We start from the raw sequence: 21,108 nt of genomic DNA, 5'->3' as shown, positions 1-21,108 counted from the left end.
CCAGATGGAAATGGAAGAGTGGAAAGGAAAGCAGAGAACAAAGAATAAGGAAGCAATTGTTAGAAACTCTGGTTTCATTCAGTGAATATTGTGCATTCTTCTTCCCTTGAAGTCTTTATTATTTCCTTGAGTCTACAAACAAACCCATCCTATCCTTCACTTTTTCCACATTACTGCTCATTACTTCTAAGAGCCCTGTGCCTTTTTATAATTTACTACTGAATTCCAAGAGTGCCACAACACAGTTCCAATAATGGCTGGTGGGGGGGGGGGAATCGTATTCATGGAAGCAGCTTTTTGTTGCTGCTGCTGTAGGGGCTCTATCCCCATGTTGCATGGGTCACCATGAACAGAACCTCCAGTCTTACACTACACTGTTCAACACCCACCCACCCACACCACCCCTTGAGTGTACTTGGTGTTCAGAACTGCAAGCACTTCACAAGGAACTGCAGTGAGAAAGAAATGAAGACATATCAAGGCCAGTTGGTAAACAGGTGTGACTAGATGGAGAGTTGAACAGATCCATGCCTGGTTCACCATGTGGCAACACTAGATAGCACTGCCAAGTTTGGAACTTAAACTGCCAGACTGATGCAAGACTTCAGGATTGAGTGGCGGCAGAATACACATGGACTTTGTTGCAAGGTGTACATTTGGCAGTAAACAATTAAATGACCACCCTGCTGTGTTGTGCATGGACCCACTCCACTCATATTCTCACCATATCAAAATGCATATCAAAAAAGCAACTGAGTAGTTCTCACACAGTCCTCCACAGCTCATCTCCAAACATCCAGCTTCTGCCACTACATCAGCTGCTATCTCAGAACTCCATATCCAAATCACCCTGGCCAAAACCAATGCATACACTCAGTGGCCATTTAAAAGCCCTTTAAAGACAGGAGAGTACCTCAGGAGAAGACTCTCTAGGCTTCAAACTTATTTCCCTAAGTTTCCCCCCTATTTGGTGCACACACTCCCCACATAATGACACCTTCAATATTACACCTCACTTTCTCCCCATCTTGTACGGACAACAAATTAGAGGGAAGAAAAACACTCCTTTACTTTGCCAACATGATATCTGTGAGGAATTCAAACATATCTCACGTCCCCTACTAGCAGTCCTTACTAGAATGACAGTCACAAAACAAATGCTGCCTGTTCTTAACCCTGAACAAAGTAATTGGATAAAAAGGCGTAGGAAGCCATGCTGGTCCATCATTTGGGGGGGGGATTAAAAGCCACAGTATTATGATACCTTCATGACCCAAAATTAGGTGTGAGAAACCTGTGGCCATCCAAATGTTGTCAACTCCAAATCCCATCAGCCTCAGCCAGTGTAGCTATTGGTTAGAGATGATGTGGGTTGTAGTCCCACAATACCTGGAGAGCCACAAGTTCCCTACACCTGCCCTAAATTTGGCAACAAAATTACTACTAGTAGTAATCCAGGCATTACCACTAATTTATAAAGGTCCTGCTCCACAAGTCTCTGCCAAGTGAAGCATGGCAGGTACCTGAACTTGCAAGTTATTTGGGATGCTATGAATAAAGCATAGATCTCCGAACAGGATTTGTCTTCTCACATAGAAGCCTTTAAAACCCTGCAAATGATCTTCAGCAGAAAGGTTGCCATCTTATATGCTGAGAATTTTCATGTACAAATATTTTTATGACAACAATATTTGCAGTATAACAAAGTGCAAGGGGGACAACTGCTGAATCCATAAATGAGAGATTTTTTAAAACAGAGAAGCACCTGCCTTAGATGTGATTATGAGTAGCGGATGAAATACATGGCACTTAAGGTCACTTATAGGCCTAAATTCCATAATTAGCCTTGCATTTTCATGACTGCCAGTTTACAACTCCATATAAATTGGGTCCAGATAACAGTGATAGTCAGTCATTTCCCCTCCAGATGTTTGGATTTAGCAAATTGGAACACTGAGCTGAAGACACAGGCCTTTAGGCCTTTGTTCTGGTTTGCAGACAGAGATCTGGTATGAAGGCTCTCCAGCTTGGAGACATCCCCTAGTTGCATTCATGCTGACTGAACCCAGAATTACTGGAAGGATGCTCTCACAGCAAGATGAAAAACCTTGAGAATAGAATATAAGTAATAAACAAGAAATGGGGATGCAGACATCTCTCCTGGGATCACATAGCCCTGATCCCCACCCCACAACCCCACTCTTCTGCCTCCTTCTGGGATATTTATATCCCCTTTGCAAAACTAAAACAATAGGGGGAGGGTCATATGCAGTGTTCTTCAGGAAGGCATGACCAAAAAGGCTTTGGTGACAAACAACCAGAAGAATATAAGAAAGCACCCTTGCTGCTCACGCAATAGGTCAATAAATCATATTTTAAGATTGATTTCTGATTTTCTAGCTGCAGAACATTCGAGTCCTTACAAGAAACAGAAACTAGCCCCATTCCCTTTTATTTTAAAAGGTAAGTCAGGAACCAATCTTTTCCTGTCAGTAGTTGACAAATGGCATTACTCTCACATAATGCATTTTTAAGACATCAACATTTACTGTGGATTCAGCAGACTGCTACAATTGTTGTTTAGAGACTAGCAGATTCCGCACAGCGATTACAACAATGTCAAATGTGTGATGGACTGGTGAGCATGTACTGTAAAGCCTCAGCTTCACAAGCTTCTGATACCAGTATGACCTCTCAGTTTATATTTCTGCAAGTTCCTTAATTTGTTATACTTCCATTCCAGCCTTCGTTTGAAAAGGCAGTGTACATAGATCTCCCCTGCCCCATTTTGCTGCTGCAACAAACTTGTAAGGAAAACTATCCTATGAGATAGCGCCTGACCCAATATCACCCGGGGAGTTTCATGGCAGAATAGAATCTGGGTCACCTCTGCCTAAGCCCAACAAGGCAACTATAGGCTAACCCACACTTAACTTTTCTCCGCTCTTCCAGACACTGTCTGCATTTTAAAGCTCAGTGTCCAAGTGGCACTTTTTTTTTTTTTTTGCTCTGGAGCTTTCCCCGCAAAACCCCAGTCTTTAAAGCGGCATTGGAGCAAACATAAATCTTCAGAAAACCTGAATTGACGTTTGCTTTGATTGAACACTAATAATAACAAAAGCTTCAGAGTTTAGAATTTGCTGGAGTGCGACATAGGTCAAAAAGTGGCAGTCTGTTAAAGGCAGCTAGCTGAGGAGAGGGTCAGAGCCATGTTGATGTCCATCTGAATACAGAGCTATGCCTACAAAAGAAGCAAGGCCCTCTTGGGGTGTCAGTGCTGTGAATGCCTCCATTGTAGGCTCAGGCTGTATATATGTGTCAATAAACCATGTATCATAAAGACACCACAGACTCTGCTGTGCCTCATTTCCAAAAGGAAACACAAACCCTAGGTAAAGCACTTGAAACACCCAGAATCTTGCATCACTCGGAGATTGGGGGTGGCATGCAACAGTATTAGCTACTTAGGTTCTCTATTTTGCAGGAGAGAACCTACTTAGGTTCTCTATTTTGCAGGAGACTGACAGACATTCTTATAAGGCTAAAATCCTATGCACAATTTCGTGGGAGTAAGCCCTAGTGATCATAGAAGGACTTCTTTCTAAGTAAATATCCATTAAATCAGACAGCATCATTTTCTCAACAAGAAATGGACTTGCTTTTAATTTTGACTTTTCATTTAGAATGATTGAATCTTCTTATCTCCAGTATTTCTTGCAACATGCACTCATAGATGTCTAGCGCTCTGAGAGCAAAGAAGTTAATGCTGTTTCTCCTTTTACAATTTGTTTCCATTTTTATTTTTCTCATCATGTTACACATACCATTATTAAACACTGGAAAATCAATAGCCCACTCCAAAACTGATGCACTAGAGGCCATGTTCTTTGCTAGAAATACTTTATTGATTTTATATAGGTCAAATCCCCTCCTAGACTATTTGCACCTGGATATTTGCTGCTGCAAGTGGAAATCAATTTCTGTTCTCTAATAAACTTAACTTTTTATCGTTCTCAGAACAAAAATAAAGAGCTGCAAACTGTTTTCAAGAAGGGTATTGCTCACATACAAATAGTAATCTGTATGTTGTGACACAGTCCCAAATTGGCCACAAGAACAATATTTTACTACCCTGTCCTCTTTAGTTTTTTCTTGTCAGAACATTCTTTTATTGCCAATTATATACATTAATTTGTTTTGGCCTAACTCAGTTGTAATATGCTGCAGGCTTCCATAATTTGCTCTTCTCAGAATAGGGGGTTCCTTGCTAGCATGAAAGAGAAATAAGCCCTGGGCCTGAGCTCTGCAGACTTATTTGTCAGAGTAACACACCACATTTGCCAACTACGATACAGCAATATATGTTCTACTGCTACAACACTCTCATCTTTGAAAAATATCCTGAACCTTAAAGTGTCCAGCCAAGCTAAGTCATGTTAACAACCACTTCATATTTTACTAACGGGTCTGGCATTAGTTTTGTAACAAATGAAAAACTGAACCAAATGGAGTTTGTTTGGTTCAACTTTCATTCATTGCAAAACAAATGGGTAAAAGTGGGTTCACACTCATCCTCAAGTGAGGGAGCTTATCTTCCTTGGCAGAAAATGGTATCTTCCCAGCGGCTGTCTCCTGTGATTGGCCCCCCAGCTCCTCTCCTCTCACGACACATCTCCGCTCCCTCAACCAAAACAAACAACAGCACCCCACAAATTAAAAATGGCTCATTCTAAAGATCAGACACCACAATATTCAAAATAGCCGCTTTACAAACGAACTGCTTTATATCTTTTTTTCTGATCTACCAAGATACTGCCCTGTTTGTTCCTGCAACCCCCACAGGACCATCAGCGCTCTCAACATTTTTGACCCACCAACATGTTTCCTGAGCAAAACTCCATTATAAGTAAGTGCTAGCATATGGCTACTTCAGGTTTTTACAGCTTCTGTTCCCCAGTCTTACATACTTTCAAGACAAAATTTAAAAAATCCTTCAGTAGCACCTTAAAGACCAACTAAGTTTTTATTTTGGTATGAGCTTTCGTGTGCATGCACACTTCATCAGATACTTTCAAGAGTGCTGCTTCTGAAAATGTGCAAAAAAATGAGAGCAGTTACTGCAGAAAGATGTGCAGAGGATTTCAACTTTAAAGCCAAAATCTGTAACAATCCGGCCATTCACAAGAACCTTCCTCCACGAAACGTACTCCGCACAGGTGTTGGCTCACATTAATAGTCACCCTCAGACATCTGTCCACACAAAGCAGATGGTAATAGGCTTAAACAGAGAAGTGCAGCATGTAGGATTGTGGCCAGGATGGCTTCCCTATTCCATCTGTAGGGCAAAGCTGTTTTCTGTTATTAACACACATCCTTCTCCCCCTGCCCTTTTAATCCATACTTGGGAATGCAAAGAGAATTGAAAGGACCTCACTTCATTCCTTTACTTGTCACGGAAACTGATACCGAGCTGGTTTGCGTCTCACACTGTGCCAGTTTGTTTTAAACCATGGCTTAATCTTGAACTTGCCTCCTGCCCCCAGCAAAGGATTCCTTAATCCCACAAGGCGATGTGCACAGCACGAACAAGCCCCAGCACACAGCAGTAGTAAGTCCATAGCTGCCAAGTCTCCCATATTCCCCGGGAAACCCCCATTTTTCCAGCCGTTTCCCGCTGGCAGCCCGGATTTTAAAAACCCCTGTAAATCCCCTGGATTCCTACCGGCCCGGGGAGGCTCATTCTGCGCATGTCTAGAGTCTCTGGACATGCGCAGAAGCGATTTCCGGCACTGCGCCCATTTTGGAAATGGGCAGAGCATGCGTAGAAGCAACTTCCGGTGCTGCTCTGCCCAGTTCCAAAATGGCCTCAGTGCGACTTCCGGTGCCGATCCCAGATTTTTTGATCTGGGAGTTGGCACCTATGAATAAGTCGTAAGTGCACCAATGTTGGTTCTTGGGTTCTTGGCTTACTGTTTGTGGCTTGCTGTGTCATGCAAACCCATATCGTAGTTTGAAGCAAACAAGCCACAATCTGGGTTTGCATGACATGGCAAGCCATACTGTGACCTGAGCATCTGTGGGAGCAGGATGAAGCCAGGTCAATGGTTTCAAACAAGGATTGGGAACCTGTGGCCCTCCATATATGGTTGGACTATCACTGAGCACTGGCCAGGTTGGCTGGAACGGATGGGAGTTGAAGTCTAGAGGTCAACAGGTTCCCCACTTCTGATTTCAAAAATCTACAGCCTAGTGTGACACATGAAAGGGGCCACTGCATGGGGGGGGGAGTGCTGTTTTGGAACATGGTTGAAAATTCTTAGTGCTAGCCATGGTTCAATTTCAGAAATGTAGAAAATGTCAGTTCCAAATTCAAATAGAAACTTTTATTTCATGACTCATGATATTGTATATATGGGGCGGGGAAGGGTTGGTGGTGAAGGCCCATGTTACAAGTTTGCACTCACCCCAAAATGATGCTTGGACCCCAACTAGGTGTAAAATGGGATGTTTAAATTCCCTCAGTGAATAGGTGTTTGACACATTCCTTTCTTTAACCTCTCTCTCTCTCTCTCCCCCTCCCTCCCTCCCTCCCTCTCTCTCCCCCTCCCTCCCTCCCTCCCTCTCTCTCCCCCTCCCTCCCTCCCTCTCTCTCTCTCACACACACACACGAATGTTCGCACACTTCTGGCTTTCCATGTCAGAGGCAATTCCATTACAATAGTATATTTTGCAGAACCATAGATTATTATCAGCATCTATGCACTGAAGGACTGCTGAATGTCAAACTCTGTTTAAGCACTCAGAGATTCCTATAATATTTTGGACAACCACAAAACACTTGTTAGAATCAAGAACAAAACCAGAAAGCTATTAGCATTTCTGACTGCACATTTTTTCAAAGTCTGCATTAGAGTTAAGGGAAACTGAACTTAACACAAATAGTGCAGCCAGAGTGGCAGCTGCAGCTGCAGCCATCCCAACCCGGTGTCCAAATAAAATTCAATTGTAAGACATAAGGATGCTTTGACACAGCTGCTGGGAAGCCACTTAAAATCATTAAAAGGTTAATTGAGAATCATTTAAAAATAAAAACATGCTCAGATATCATCCAAGCATGTCCCTTTTATCCATCCCACAACAGCTAGAAATAATGGAAGTTGGTAACTTTTCTCTTTTTGCAGTATCATTTGCATTCCTAGATGGTCAAAGTTATTTTAAATCTGTTGTATACTTCATTTTTAGATGCAAAAATGATCTGTTTCAAAGAGGTGCACTCACTGGACCTGTCTGTGGTTCTTGATAAAATTTCAAAACTTCAAGAGTTACCTGCAGCATGTGTACCCCAGGAAAGTGCCCCTGGTCCTACACATGCAGGAAAAAAATGTCAGCTCAAGCCAATCTGCAATAGTAACATCCTAAGCAAATAAAATCTGTCCTAGTCTAGGTGCCACATGCACCAATCCAACACAGCAAACTTTTTGTGTCATCCGAGGGCCTTTAAAATGAAGCATGTCGTATTCAGCCTGTTCCCTATGCTACATCAACCTAAGCCTTCTAAAAAATAACCACTAGACATGTCACCTGCTCAAATCCAGTTCAGACACTCAGCCAGCCCCAGAAGTCCATGAGGCTACTAGCAAGATTGTAACCCAGTGAGGATGGGATGGAGACACAAATAAAACTGGCACCCACCAATAATGCCTGTTCACATGACTACTGTGAATTGTGAGATTGCAGAAATCCCCTTTGAAGATGATGTTGGAGTCCACCAAGCATCACATCTGATGATGGACATGAGATTCCTCTAGTGACTGCAGTTATAGTTGGCACATGATTCTATGAAAAAGGGTTAGTTGGCAGTCCCAAGTGCAAATATACAATAAATTACTGCTGGCAACATCAGCACCTTGTACCAAGTGTTTTGCCTAGGCTAGGTTTATGATGAAATATGAACAATGGTTTCAAATTCAATTCAAACAGTAAATGTCACATTTTTGAAAATAGTTTTCTTATTACTAGACTGAACAGCAGAAGCCTTGCACTGAAGTTCTCTATCAGTGGCCTAGTTCACAATAAGCCATTCAACAAAGTATGGTTTAATGGGAATGAGAAGCACACTTTAATCTATAGTTTAATGTTACATGCGAACTAGGCCATTATCTTTATAGAAAGTAGGAGTTTTGCAGCTGAAATAGCGAGGACTGGGTTTCAGGTAAAGCTAGAAATAATTAAGCCAACATACAGTAATATCAAATAACATCAGTTTATATAATACAGTATTATATACCTTTTCTCCAACTTCACCTTTGTCACCCTTCAAGCCATGTTCACCCTGGTTTTGGGAGCAATGTAAGAAGTCAGTAGCATGCAGAACTTCTAAAACAACCATTTCAACATATTTCAACATATTGAAGCAATGAATACTGCTTCACTCACTTCTTAAAAGAATTACAGAATATATTTTGACTCATAACAATGATTGAGATGGGGCTTCTAAATATACAAAAAGCAAGCCTCAAAGGACCTTCATCCCTCAATGTTTCCGTGTCGCCTTTATTGATAATAATGTTAACGTTCTGAAACATTTCCCTTTTATTAAAGCAGGGAAGCTAAAAATATAACAATAAAGGTTTGCGTAGAATAACTCGCCATTTCAAATCTAATATCCCCATGATGTACCTGACAATTGCAAGTTAGATAAAAAATAGCTTGGACCATCTTTATATTTAACAAACTGAAAAGAGGCCTGCAAACCTTAACACTTCCTTAAGATCCTATACATCTGAGATGTATAGACAGAACTTACCACCTTATGTCCTGTTAAAGTACCTCTGGGTGGTTATAATCTCCAATAGTTCACTATTTCACCGATCCTATTCCCTTTTGTTGTGTTCTCAACAGTCATATGAATGCCATGCACAGAAACAATCTGACTTAATAGCTAAGATCACCATTTTACTATTCATGGTATATAAACCACTGAGTGCTATTTCTAGCAGCAGACTTTTTATTAGCAATGGAGTAGCTGAGAGACAGGCATTTTACTGCCTTTTTGCTTGAAAATGGTCATTCAAAATAGCCACCCAAGCTCTTATTTCCTGTAAAACAATGCTTCATTGATAGATCAGAAAAAATAGGGGTTAACTGGAAAAATTATTATATAGTATAAGCAATAGACACACATAAAAAGATACACATAAAAAGATGCACATATACACAGAAGTTAAAGAAGTTTGTTTAATTGTTCCAAACCTGGAAAATGTTATAGATTTTAAACAAAAATGCCTACATATATTATAAAGTTTTCTTGGGCAAATGTGAATAATTTTTTAAATATTTTAACAGCACACCCAGTCTTATTGATATTATGTGTTCTCGCAACAAGTAGAACATCTTGCTTATCCAGAGATCGCAAGCTGAGAAAATGTAAATGCATAAGCCTGGATATTAAGGTGTATGTACAATATCTATTACACTAGAACGAAGAGGCTGTGTGGTTTCAAGACTAGTTTGTGGAAGCAGTGTTTGAATGCATCTTATGAAAAATCACAATATGGAAAGTTGGATAGTCCCTCTAAATGTGGGAAATATTATTATTTTTCTATCAATAGATTCACTAATATAAAGTACTGCACAATAATCATGACCTTTTAATTATCAAATACTGTATACACAAAACATATTTTGTCATGTTCAATGCACATTTCTGGTGCTTAAAAGAACATTATTACTCTACAGGTTAGCATCAAACAATGGGCCCCATGTATTTAAACACCATTAGACTGGAAAGAAGCCAACATTGTGTTTTCCTTCTTGCTATCCCTGGATCACCTTTCGGTGTATTCATCTACTTATATTTGACCTTCCACCAAGCAGTTTAGGATACATTTTATTGTCACAGCAACCCACTGAGTTTGATCAGAACATGGGGGATTTTTGCAGCCAAAACCAACATTCTACTCTTGCTACTTCTGGAAAACAGAAAGGAACAGAATGAGAGAAATAAGAAACACAGAGCTGCAATAAATTGATATAAATCGGTTCTACCTTTTCACCAAAACCACCAGGAGCACCAGGAACACCAATCAGACCATCTTCTCCCTGAAGCAAATTATATATAAACTGGATTATCCATCAGACATTAACTAACTAACTAATTAGAAACATTTTATGTGGAATTATGAAGAAATGATAGCAAGGTTCTCCATTATCCTATCTTACTTATTTAGATACCTGTATAACAATTTGATGTTTTCTAACCCAAATGTAATACTAAGTGCTAGAATAGTCTGGATATTTATTGAAGTATGAGCATATTTGCTCAGTATATAATATAGAATATGGTGTCTATAGAGCAGCATTCCCCAACCTGTTGCTGATCTGATGTTTGGGACTGATTGGAGTTGTAGTTCAAAACATCAAGAAGTTACCAGTTTGGAAAAGGCTGCTGTAGAATATTTAGGGCACTCTGGGCTTACATTTCCAGACACTGTCCACAATTTAAAGCTGCATGTTCAAGCGCCTCCCCCCCCCCCCCAGGCCCAAACTTTCCCTGCGAAAACCCACTCTTTAAAGCTCAGTTCGGCCAAACATCAATCCATGGAAAACCAGAATTGTCATTTCTTCCGATTCAGCTTTAAAGAGTGGGTTTTCACAGGGAAAGCTCAGGGCAAAATAACAAAAAACACTTGGACACAGTGTATTAAGCACAAACCTCTGCCTGGAATGAACAGGGCAAAAGGGAACTGTGGATAAGCTTGCTTAATTTGACAGTGTTTGATACACTTTGGTCCATACCTCCCTATCCATATGGTCATACTGCATATTTTTCAAGATGCAATAGAGTCCCAGTTAGTTACAAATTATCTAAGCTATCACAAAGGACATCGGGAAGCCCAGCATTTCCATGTAGGCCCTAGGAATCTGTACAGTCATTATATATTTTATATGTGATATTATTGTGCAGCTTGGAAACATCCCAATAATTTATGGCTACAGCTGAATATAATGCTAAAACATTGTTTAGAGTTACAAGGCTAAGTCTAGCCTCCTGCTGCTTTCATATGTTCCCTATCCTGTTCACATTAACCAGTTTAGCAAGTCAGAAAATTCAACCACAGGCTATGCTAGAATATAAACATTCTATATTCACTGTATAAAATACACAGATGTAGTTCAGGGATGGCCAACTTCCAAGAGACTGCTATCTACTCCCACTCAACCTCCTCCCCCGCCCCCCCAAAAATACCTGGTATTGATCTACTCATTGTATTGACCAAAATTGTTGAGCTTTTTTGGGGGAGAATTGATCAGTTGTTGAGCTTTTTGGGAGTGGGGCATCTATCAGGATCACATGATCAACCAGAAAGGCCTAGCGATTGACCGGTAGATTGTGTTCAACCTGTTGGACATTCCTGATGTAGTTACATCAACAAAGACTCACTGGTGATACACAACTTGATGTTGATGCTGGATCATTGATGGGGGTTGGAATGAGTGGAAGATCTCTATGCAGAGAGGTCTTTCCAAAAATACAGATCCACCCATAGCTGCCAAGTCTCCCGTATTCCCCGGGAAACCCCCGTTTTTCCAGCTGTTACCAGCCGAAAAAACAGATTTTTTTGTTTTTCCCCGGTTTATTCTGGTGCGGCGGCCATTTTGGAACTGGGCGGAGCATGCTCAGAAGCGACTTTTGATGCTGCTCTGCCCAGTTCCAAAATGGCTGCAGCGCGACTTCTGGTGCGGCGGCCATTTTGGAACTGGGCACAGCAGCATCAAAAGTCGCTTCTGAGCATGCTCCGCCCAGTTCCAAAATGGCGGCAGCACTACTTTTGGTCTGCTACTTCCAGTCCAATCCCTTATTTTTCAGGCAGGAACTTGGCAGGTATGGATCCACCATCCATACAACCCTTGCCCCCTCCTTTTTTAAGTCACTCAACATCTAACTTGTCAAGGGAAACACGTATCCTCCATGGTGAAAGTGAGGAAATGTGTCTATCCAACAGTTGCGAGGTGTGGGTGCTTCTGTGCTACCACTGAATATGCTTGCATTGCTTCATTTAACAAAATTGATACTAGTGAATTTTCAGAGTGGATATTTCTGTAAGCAATTAGCACTAAAACAGAGCATTCCACTTTTAAGAAACAAGTACACAAATGAGTCATGGTTTGGAATTGGGGGTGCTTTAAAACATCTTGTTTGGAGATTATTGCTTGGCTTAACAAAAACAGCATCCAACTATTCAGTAGAATCTCATGTGACCCTATAAAATGGCAATGTGGCTTTCTGTTGACCACATTTTGAGGGAATTTCTGCAGTCTCATTTTTGTCTCTTCCAGAAGAAATTCCTGAAACAAAAGTTTCTCACAGCTGCTATTATATTTTTTGGGCAGTGACCAAAAAGGTCACTAGGTTCACATTACCATTACAGAAGACAAAGGTCCATGTTGTTAAACTACTCTTTTGCCAACCCTGTCTTGTTGCATTGCTTCATGCCATACAATAGAAAATGCATTTTACCATGGTAAACCATTTCCTCTTTTTCACTCACAGCTTTCAAAAGGGTCTAAGTGATGATACTGAAACAATTTATTGTGGTGGGAAATAGACTGCTCTTTGGTTTTAAGCATGCAGTTCTGAATCTCACAGGGTAAGCAACTAGCAAAGAAGTGCTTCGGTAAGAGAGTAGTGATTACTTAAGAGTGTGGCATCAGAAAACAGGTGTAAGAAAAAAACACAGAAAATAAACTGTACAGCAGAAAGTAATATATCAACAATTCTTGGCCCTGAATGTGAAAATATGTCTAAATCTCAGGATGTAGATAATTACATCCAGTGGCATTTTCAGTGTGTTTAAATTTGAACATATGGTCATATCCCTTGTTTGTTGAGACTTCATCTTTGCATGCTATTCTTGCATATCGTTATTTCATTTCAGTAAAAATAAATAAATTTCAAAGCCCTTTATTGTTCTGCATAAATTTAATTCAGGGTCGTTGTGTTACGGGGATGTTTGTGAACTGGGCTAATAAATTAAGCAAGATGATATAAGGATCTATAGCAGGCATGTCAAACCTGCGGCCCTCCAGATTTTTGGCCTACAACTCCCATAATCCCTAGCTAGCAGGACCAGTGGTTGGGGAAGATGGGAATTGTAGTCCAAAACATCTGGAGGGCCGCAGGTTTGACATGCCTGATCTATAGGCTTTCACGCAAGCGGAGAGGCTTCTTATTCTCCTTCCTGAGCTCATTCTGTCCCCTGAAAAACTTCTCCAAAAAAATCAAGGAGTCCTCCAGAGTGATTTGTGAGGAGTTGCAGTCTGAAATGAAAATCCAGAGGTTCTGGCACTCTAGAACATGCCCTAGAGTGTCAATATGCCATGGGCATTTCTCTATTTTGATAAAGACATTTTAAGACAGCAATCACATTGCCAAATTGGTTTTGCCCGGGTCTGCAATATCTCTGCAAATTGTCTCTTTGACTGTATTGTTATAGCTGATAGAAATATGCAATTGAGTACACTTAGAATATTTTGCATCTCTTAGAAAATATTTTGCATTCTAAGAGAATATTCATCTCTTAAAAGATTTTGCAAATGAAAAGAAGAGACAGTGTACAAGTAGACTTGCCAAGACATCTTTTTGTGTTTCCTATCTGCATGTCTTTATTTTTTGTAGGTTACTCAGATGCTTGTTTCCAAAATGAATGCTTCAAGGCATTTAAAACAGCTAAAACTTGAAGCAAATATGTGTGAAAAATCAAGAAAGAAATGTTGTTCTTTACGTAACGCTGCTTAGCAGGTGGTCTCAGCAAATGTAACTTATGGTAGCTTAAAAGTCCTGAGAATGTTCTAGTAGGCTGTTAACAACCAAGTCAGTTCCGGAAAAATGTTCTTTAAACACTTGTGACCACAAATGGCCATTTCACAAATAATATGGGAGCAAATACACATTTGCCTCAAAATGTGCACACATAGTTGTTGATCCTGATGACTGCCTGTATGATAGACATTTGCATATTTCAGATGTATAACATTCAAGACACCTTTGTTTATTCCTATAAAAGGAATGTGTTTAAAGACAAACCAGTACTGCATTAACATTAACCATACCGGTCTTGCGTCAAACAAGAGTGTAGCGCTGGGGCAAAACAGCCAAGCAATCCAATTCAGAGCTTTTTAATGAAACAAGCTCAGTTTTCACAATCCATTACACAGCCCTTGCAAGGCTGATACACTAACTTTGTAAAAATGACACATTACTGCTCGGGTCCAGAAGTAACCCAGATTGTAAAAGTCGTCTCTGTATGCTAGTGTCAGTTTTATTCATTTCAATTTCAATCCTGATGAATCATTTGCTTTCTATACCTCACAGAGCGTGAATATATTAAAGGAGTCTGCAATAAATACAGAATATTGCGGAAATGCACACTCTGAAAGGGGCAGATGCTGCTGAAATAGTGAAGACTAAGGTTCTGTGAATGGAACAACAATGGTGTTATGAGTTTGAAGGGGGATCCCCCTAAACCCTAGAAATTAATAAATGGCAGGACTTTGATTATTTGGGATGTGGAAGTTAAAGAGGAATTCCTGAGCTAGCCTAGGCAAAATTACCTAGCCAAGGTAGGGCTGTTGAGAAACAATACAGCGCCATTGACAATGGAAGAGAACTGTCCTTCCCCACACCCTGAGGTGTGAACGGAAACTGGGCGTTTAGAAGGATGCCAGGGTAGCTAGGTGTGAGGTGACAGGAAAAGTGTTTTAGTAAGGTATTGTTATAGGAATTCTAAGGTCTTATATATAAACAATAAATGTTCATAAATGTACAAGGCAAACATATACATAAGTATATAAACCATGTGTCTGAAATAGTACAGCAGAACAATCTTTGACTCTCCCAAATTGACCTCAAATATTTCTCTGCGAGGAGGAAGGAAATAGGAAAAGCTTTCCAATTGTCTTTGGACTGTAGGGGTTTACACCTCCCTGTAAATACAGTCTGGCAAGTATCTGTTAAGCTGAGCACACTATCAATTCAATAAGTAAGAGATTCAGGATCTAAGTACAGTGGTACCTCAACATCCGAATGACTCGACTTACGAAGGTTTTGACTTACGGTCAGCGCATGCGCAGAAGCGCAAAATCGCGCTTTGCACATGCGCAAAATGGACGCTTCGGCAACCAAAGGATTCGACTTACAAAGAGCGCCGCAGAAAGGATTGCCTACGTAAGTCGAGGTACCACTGTATATACCATCTCAAAGGAATGGCCAGGCTATCAGGCAATAAGATAAGGCAGACAGGAGAGAAGCAACACACGCAAATTTCTGCTGGGGACCACCTCTTTCTGTGACGTATTGGGGGTGGTCTTAAGCTACAGGGTAGGCAATTTCAAAAGTCTATATAAGAGCTTGCACTCCAATGTTATGGGTTCCACTCCTCCCTCCCTGTGTTTTCTTTTAGCACCAATCTTCAGAAAACAGTGAATGAGCTAGGTCTAAAGATCGGGAATGAGTATGTGCTTGCTAATATGTTAGTTTAGAACATTATCAGACTAGATACAGAGTCAGACAGACAATTTTCCACTTCTTTTGTTTTTGAATACTTATTTTGACTAATCTTTCTACTCAATACATTCCATTATACAAGCAATTCATGCCTTGCATATTTTATCAGATTCCTTCCCCTCCTTCACGTCTTAGCAATTGGCTTTACGCTTTTACAGTGCCAATTCCAAATTTCATATAATCTCTCTTCAGTTTTAATATGATGACAATTTGTCTGTCACTTATTATGAAATAGAAAAGGCCTGTAATTTTTACTGTATACTGAAGATGATCTGCTGAGCCATAAATAAGCAGTTGCCACCTTCAAGGTGGCAAGGGGAGAGAGAGAGAACAAGATAATTTTTACACTGTATGGTATGGTTTTATTAAATGTACAAATGAAACAACACAGAGATGAGAAATGCCTTCAACGTATATTGCAATAACGCATAGATAAGCAGGGACTACTCATTAGCTCACTCTTATTATTCTGAGTTTTCCAAGTTGATCTATTGAAGAATTCACTGAACTGGTTTACTATTCATCACCTCATATTTCACCCCTCTAAGGTAAAGGTAAAGGGACCCCTGACCATTAGGTCCACTCGTGACCGACTCCGGGGTCATGGCGCTCATCTTGCGTTATTGGCTGAGGGAGCTGGCGTACAGCTTCCAGGTCATGTGGCCAGCATGACAAAGCCACTTCTGGCGGACCAGAGCAGCACACGGAAACACCATTTACCTTCCCGCTGTAGTGGTCCCTATTTATCTACTTGCACTTTGACATGCTTTCAAACTGCTAGGTTGGCAGGAGCTGGGACCGAGCAATGGGAGCTCACCCCGTCGCGGGATTCGACCTTCTGATCGGCAAACCCTAGGCTCTGTGGTTTAACCCACAGCGCCACCCGCGTTCCCTTTCACCCCTCTAGTGACCCATTTTTTGGTCGGCCATGACAAGTTTTATGATTTACACGTGTAAATTATTTTTGTTCACCTCAGGTTGTGAAATGGGCTGGGCCGCCCCTGTGTTAAGAGGCAGGGTGCAAGCAAGAGTCAATTCAGCAGCCTCAGCTTTTGTAACTGACAGTCAAGGTCCCGGCCTCCCAAGACAGGTGGGAAAATCTGATTTGTCGGGGGTTTTTGTTGTTGTTTTTTTAAGTAGCTTCTACTGTGTTTTTAAATGATAACAAACATCAGTGTTAGTTTACATACAGTAATACCTCGGGTTACAAACACGATCCGTTCCGGGTCGCAGTTCGCAACCCGAAAAGTTCGTAACCCGAACGCGACCCAAACCGCCATTTTGCGCATGCGCAAAGTGCGATTTTCGCGCGTTGCGCATGCGCAAACCGTGCACGTTGTTTCTGCGCGCACGCGCGCGGCGAAAAAACTTCCAGGTTTGCGCAGTTCGTAACCCAAATTGTTCGCAACCCGAGGTGGTTGTAACCCGAGGTACGACTGTATACTAAACTGTTTTGGTCCTCAGGATGCCAACACCATAAGACTCTCTTGCCAAACGTCCTAAATTTACTTTTGTACAGTTCAATAACACCAATTGAATTATATCACTGCAACTCGTGAAGTCAGACGCAGGAAACTCACCTTCTCACCGGGAAAACCGGGGGTGCCATTTTCTCCTTTAGCTCCTTCTTCACCCTGTAAAATAAATTGTAGACAGATTCATCAGCTTGTCCAAGTTGTTCTTTAAGAAAACATTCAGCCCCTCAAATGTTTGATTCTGCTTTATTTTTTATTCCATTATTTCTACTGAACAAGAACAGCAAAAGAGTACCACAAGCTGAGAGACAGACAGCCAAGAGACTTCCTGCTAAGTTGGAGATGGAATCAGACAAGCCTAGATGAGCTCCACACCCTAGCTGCCTTTTCAAGCTGTGTTTCTCAGTGCCTAAAAGCAAATGTACCTCTTTTGAATCCTTTTCAACCTCACTGAAGGCAGATAGGTGGCATTCACACCTTAATCTCCTTCATTAACTGTGCTAATGGGCCATAATTCTGCAGTTCCCCACTGCCTCCCCACCAGGGCCTAACAGCACTATTCCCCCAACTCTTGCTTCAGAAGAAGCAACGGAGGGTTTTCTTCTGCACTTCCCCCCCCCCCCAAATGGCAGCAGATTTAAAAACAATATTAAAAAATCAGTGGATGTGCTACAGATCTCGGTGGGTACAATCAACTGCCATTGGGGAACAGGTGAAACAAGGCTGGCAGAAAGGACTGGGGGAGAGAGATCATTAATATACGAGGCCCTATAGGCTGATATCAAGGCTGTTCTCACCAGGACAATATAGGATTTATTGGGAACCCCACAAATTTCATTGGCTCTCCATTGCATGTTGTTTTGGATTTATTCATTGAATTAGATATCGAGCTCCTAGGTATTTTATCTCACCACACAGGAAGGAGGTCACTCCTATAGTCTTTGCTGTGAAATCCCTCCAATTCCCCACCAAGGAAGATATTCTCAAATATGCAAGAGAGAAGGGAATGCTTGATTGGGTCGACTGTAATAATGCATACATGATGATATTCCCCAACCACCCAAAATAGGTGGTTGAGAGTTGTTTTCAGAGGTATGCCAGATGGCAAGAGACAGAAACACAAACTTTTACATTTGACATCCAGTAATCTTTTGTCTTTGACATGCAGGCCACATAAGGACCTTCCGCAATGCAGCATCAGTTGAGGACTTCCTTACGCAACACTCAGCTGAAGAGTGATGTGAAATACACCATGCTAATTTCCTTCAAACATATGGCTTGATGTTATCTCTTGGGACAAAGGCTGAACAGACAGCCTCTCCTGCCATAACATTTTAACTCTCTTCTGTTGGAATTCCCTTTGCGCTTTCTCCACCCTGCCTCCTCCCCCCTCACACAATATCTCCATTCCTTTTTCAGTTTCCTTCGATTCACTTTTAACATAAGAATTTTTGGGGTGGCGGTGGCCGCTGGTCATAATATCCTTTTCACTTTCATCATACCACCAGTCCCCTTGTCTTGCTTGCTTGATCTGCACAACAGGCTTAGAGTTTACTAGGTATGGCCCGTGAGAAATTTCATTTTATAAAACTCAGCTCTCCCTTTCACCACACACACACACACTGTACCAACCCCAGCTCACTTTTGTCCTAGTTGTTTTATGTGAAATGGATATTAACTGGAATAGGACTGTGATTATTTCAGAGTTGGTCTTTGTAGGCATGTGCAATGTTAAACTGATATAATGTAAAGGCCCCAGGATGGTTCCCTTTTCCTTCCTCCCTTCCTGGTAATGATGTTGAATGGGTACATTTCAGCTTTGGTTCCCCACAGCCTCTCACTTTTGACAGCTTGGCATGACCAAGTTTGGGGCCAAGTTTGATGGCAGACTGGAACAACCTCTCCCTTTGTGATATTGGATGGATTGGTGCTCCTTCCCTGGAAGCACATTAGGAAATTTGTGTTTCAAGGCAGGAAAGCAAGTCCCACTCCTATAATTTGAATTGTTTAACCTGTTTTATTATTATCACTTCCTCCCTTTTAAAACGTTTTTCTGAGATACCTTAATTTACCAACTGTTCTCCTTCCCAATAAGTTTTTTTTTTTTTTTAAGATCTGACCCGGATAACATGTTACAGATAGTGCTGCTAATGTCTAACATTTTTGTTTCTTCTGATATGTGAAGAATATTACCTACTTTTCGATTCCCACTGCCTCCACCTCTGCAATTTTTTACATAAGAATTAGCCTTGTCGGGCCTAAAAACGAATAGTGAATCCTGAAACTGATGGGGCTAATCTCTCCGTTGCACTCCCCCAGTGCACTAATTTTCAGAGAACACTGCTATGCCTACCTCTCCAATTTCCCTGAATTTCCTGGGCCACCTTGAAAAATACAAATTAGTGTTAACTACAGGTTTAGAGAGAGCAGAAATTTTCCTCAGTGAAGACAGCCACATTCCTAAAACAGGCAGGCATACATTATGCAATTGCTGAGTAAGTAAGGCTTACTCGGTGATCTCTCTCTCTCTCAAAAAAAGCCAAAGGGGTAGTTATCCTGCTTTGCAAATCTTAAACTTTGCAACTAGAGAAGGAAATAAAGGACCCTGAGGGTTGTTATATATTACATTGCTAGCTAAAAATTAGCAATCATAAATATTTATGACCCCAATGTAGACTTCCGATTATAATCTCACAACTGTTTTCAACATCTACAGGTGCTGTCCTATGACCATTTAATGATAATGGGAGATTTATATTTTATCCTAAATAATGTTTTGGACTGTAATACCTGTCTTCTGCATGCAACATCACAGGACTAGTTTGCCAATATTACAAAAGTACAAGTCATAGCTATTAAATACTCTAGTGAGTGAGACTATACATTTCTCTCTACTGTAACCAAAATTGTTTTAGGCGAGATTACAGTATTTTCAGATATCCAAGTCTTTGATCTCTATGAAGGTTGCTTGCAAAATTGACAAAATAGCCAATTCAGACAACACAGCAGCCCCCCCCCCAAAAAAAATACAACTGGGCATGTCTGTTCCTTCTATGTCAAAGAGGCAGCTCAATTCATCACATTTGAATGATCAGGGCTTCAATACACAAATGCACACAGAACTAATTGACTTTCTTTTTTTCAAATTAATCAAGGTTCTATCTCTTCCAAGGCCAGGATAATGGATGCTGCTACGGAAAAATGGGAAAATAACTACATGAAGCTCATCCCAGTCCTGTCCACTGCGAAATATAACACACACACACACACACCCCAAAAAACCCCGATATAGCAGCAACAACAGAATTTACATTAACCATGGGTAGGCAAACTAAAGCCCAGGGGGCAGGAACCAGCTCAATCACCTTCTAAATCCGGCCGATGGACAGTCCAGCAATCAGGCTGTTTTTACATGAATGTGTCCTTTTATTTAAAATGCATCTCTGGGTTATTTGTGGGGCATAGGAATTCATTCATTTTCTTTCTTCAAAATATAGTCTGGCCCCCCACAAGGTCTGAGGGACAGTGGACTGGCCCCCTGCTGAAAAAGTTTGCTGACCCCTGACATTAACCTATCAGAAGCAAAGTTACTGGAATAAAGGGGGGGGGGAACCTAGTAAATTCTTGGTCTACTGTCACCTTCAGCATATAAAATCTAGAAACATAACTCCTGCAGTTAGGAGGACAGAAACAAGCACAACATAAATTGGAAATGCAGTTCTTCAAACTATAAAGAAAAAAAGTAGGGGTTAATGTTGAAAGACTAAATTGACTTTTTTTTCAAAATCTTAAGTTCACTTTCTCAGTTAGTATATGAATTCATGGACTCTTGGCATTTGATACACGCAAATATCTGTATGAAGTGCATTTGATTAGGTCGCACAGGAGGGGAGTCCACTTGTACATTGTAGATTACAAAATCCCAGTGCTAACTTTCAGTTTGCTGCAGAGAACAACTCAGTGCTGAATACAAAAGGCCACACCTGTTCCAATTTTAAGAATTTAGTGCTTTCACAAAACTATTGAAATAATATGTAAAACCCACTGTCCATTTGTAGAAGTATAATG

General features: G+C 40.9%; 1 protein-coding gene across 1 annotated transcript in view; it reads right to left on the bottom strand.

Annotated features, from left to right (window-relative positions):
- Nucleotides 1-21,108, bottom strand: part of COL19A1 (collagen type XIX alpha 1 chain) — a 181,093-nt gene that overhangs the window by 95,262 nt on the left and 64,723 nt on the right. Inside the window, exons 10-12 of the mRNA XM_035109681.2 lie at nt 17,146-17,199; nt 10,048-10,101; nt 8,288-8,332 (exon numbers count right to left, since the gene is read on the bottom strand). Coding sequence (XP_034965572.2) covers nt 8,288-8,332; nt 10,048-10,101; nt 17,146-17,199 — 153 coding nt within the window. The remainder of the gene's footprint in view (nt 1-8,287; nt 8,333-10,047; nt 10,102-17,145; nt 17,200-21,108) is intronic.

The sequence above is a fragment of the Zootoca vivipara genome, chromosome 3 (genome assembly GCF_963506605.1).
Source record: "Zootoca vivipara chromosome 3, rZooViv1.1, whole genome shotgun sequence".
Lineage (NCBI taxonomy): Eukaryota > Metazoa > Chordata > Lepidosauria > Squamata > Lacertidae > Zootoca > Zootoca vivipara.
This window is presented reverse-complemented; position numbering and strand designations above follow the sequence as displayed.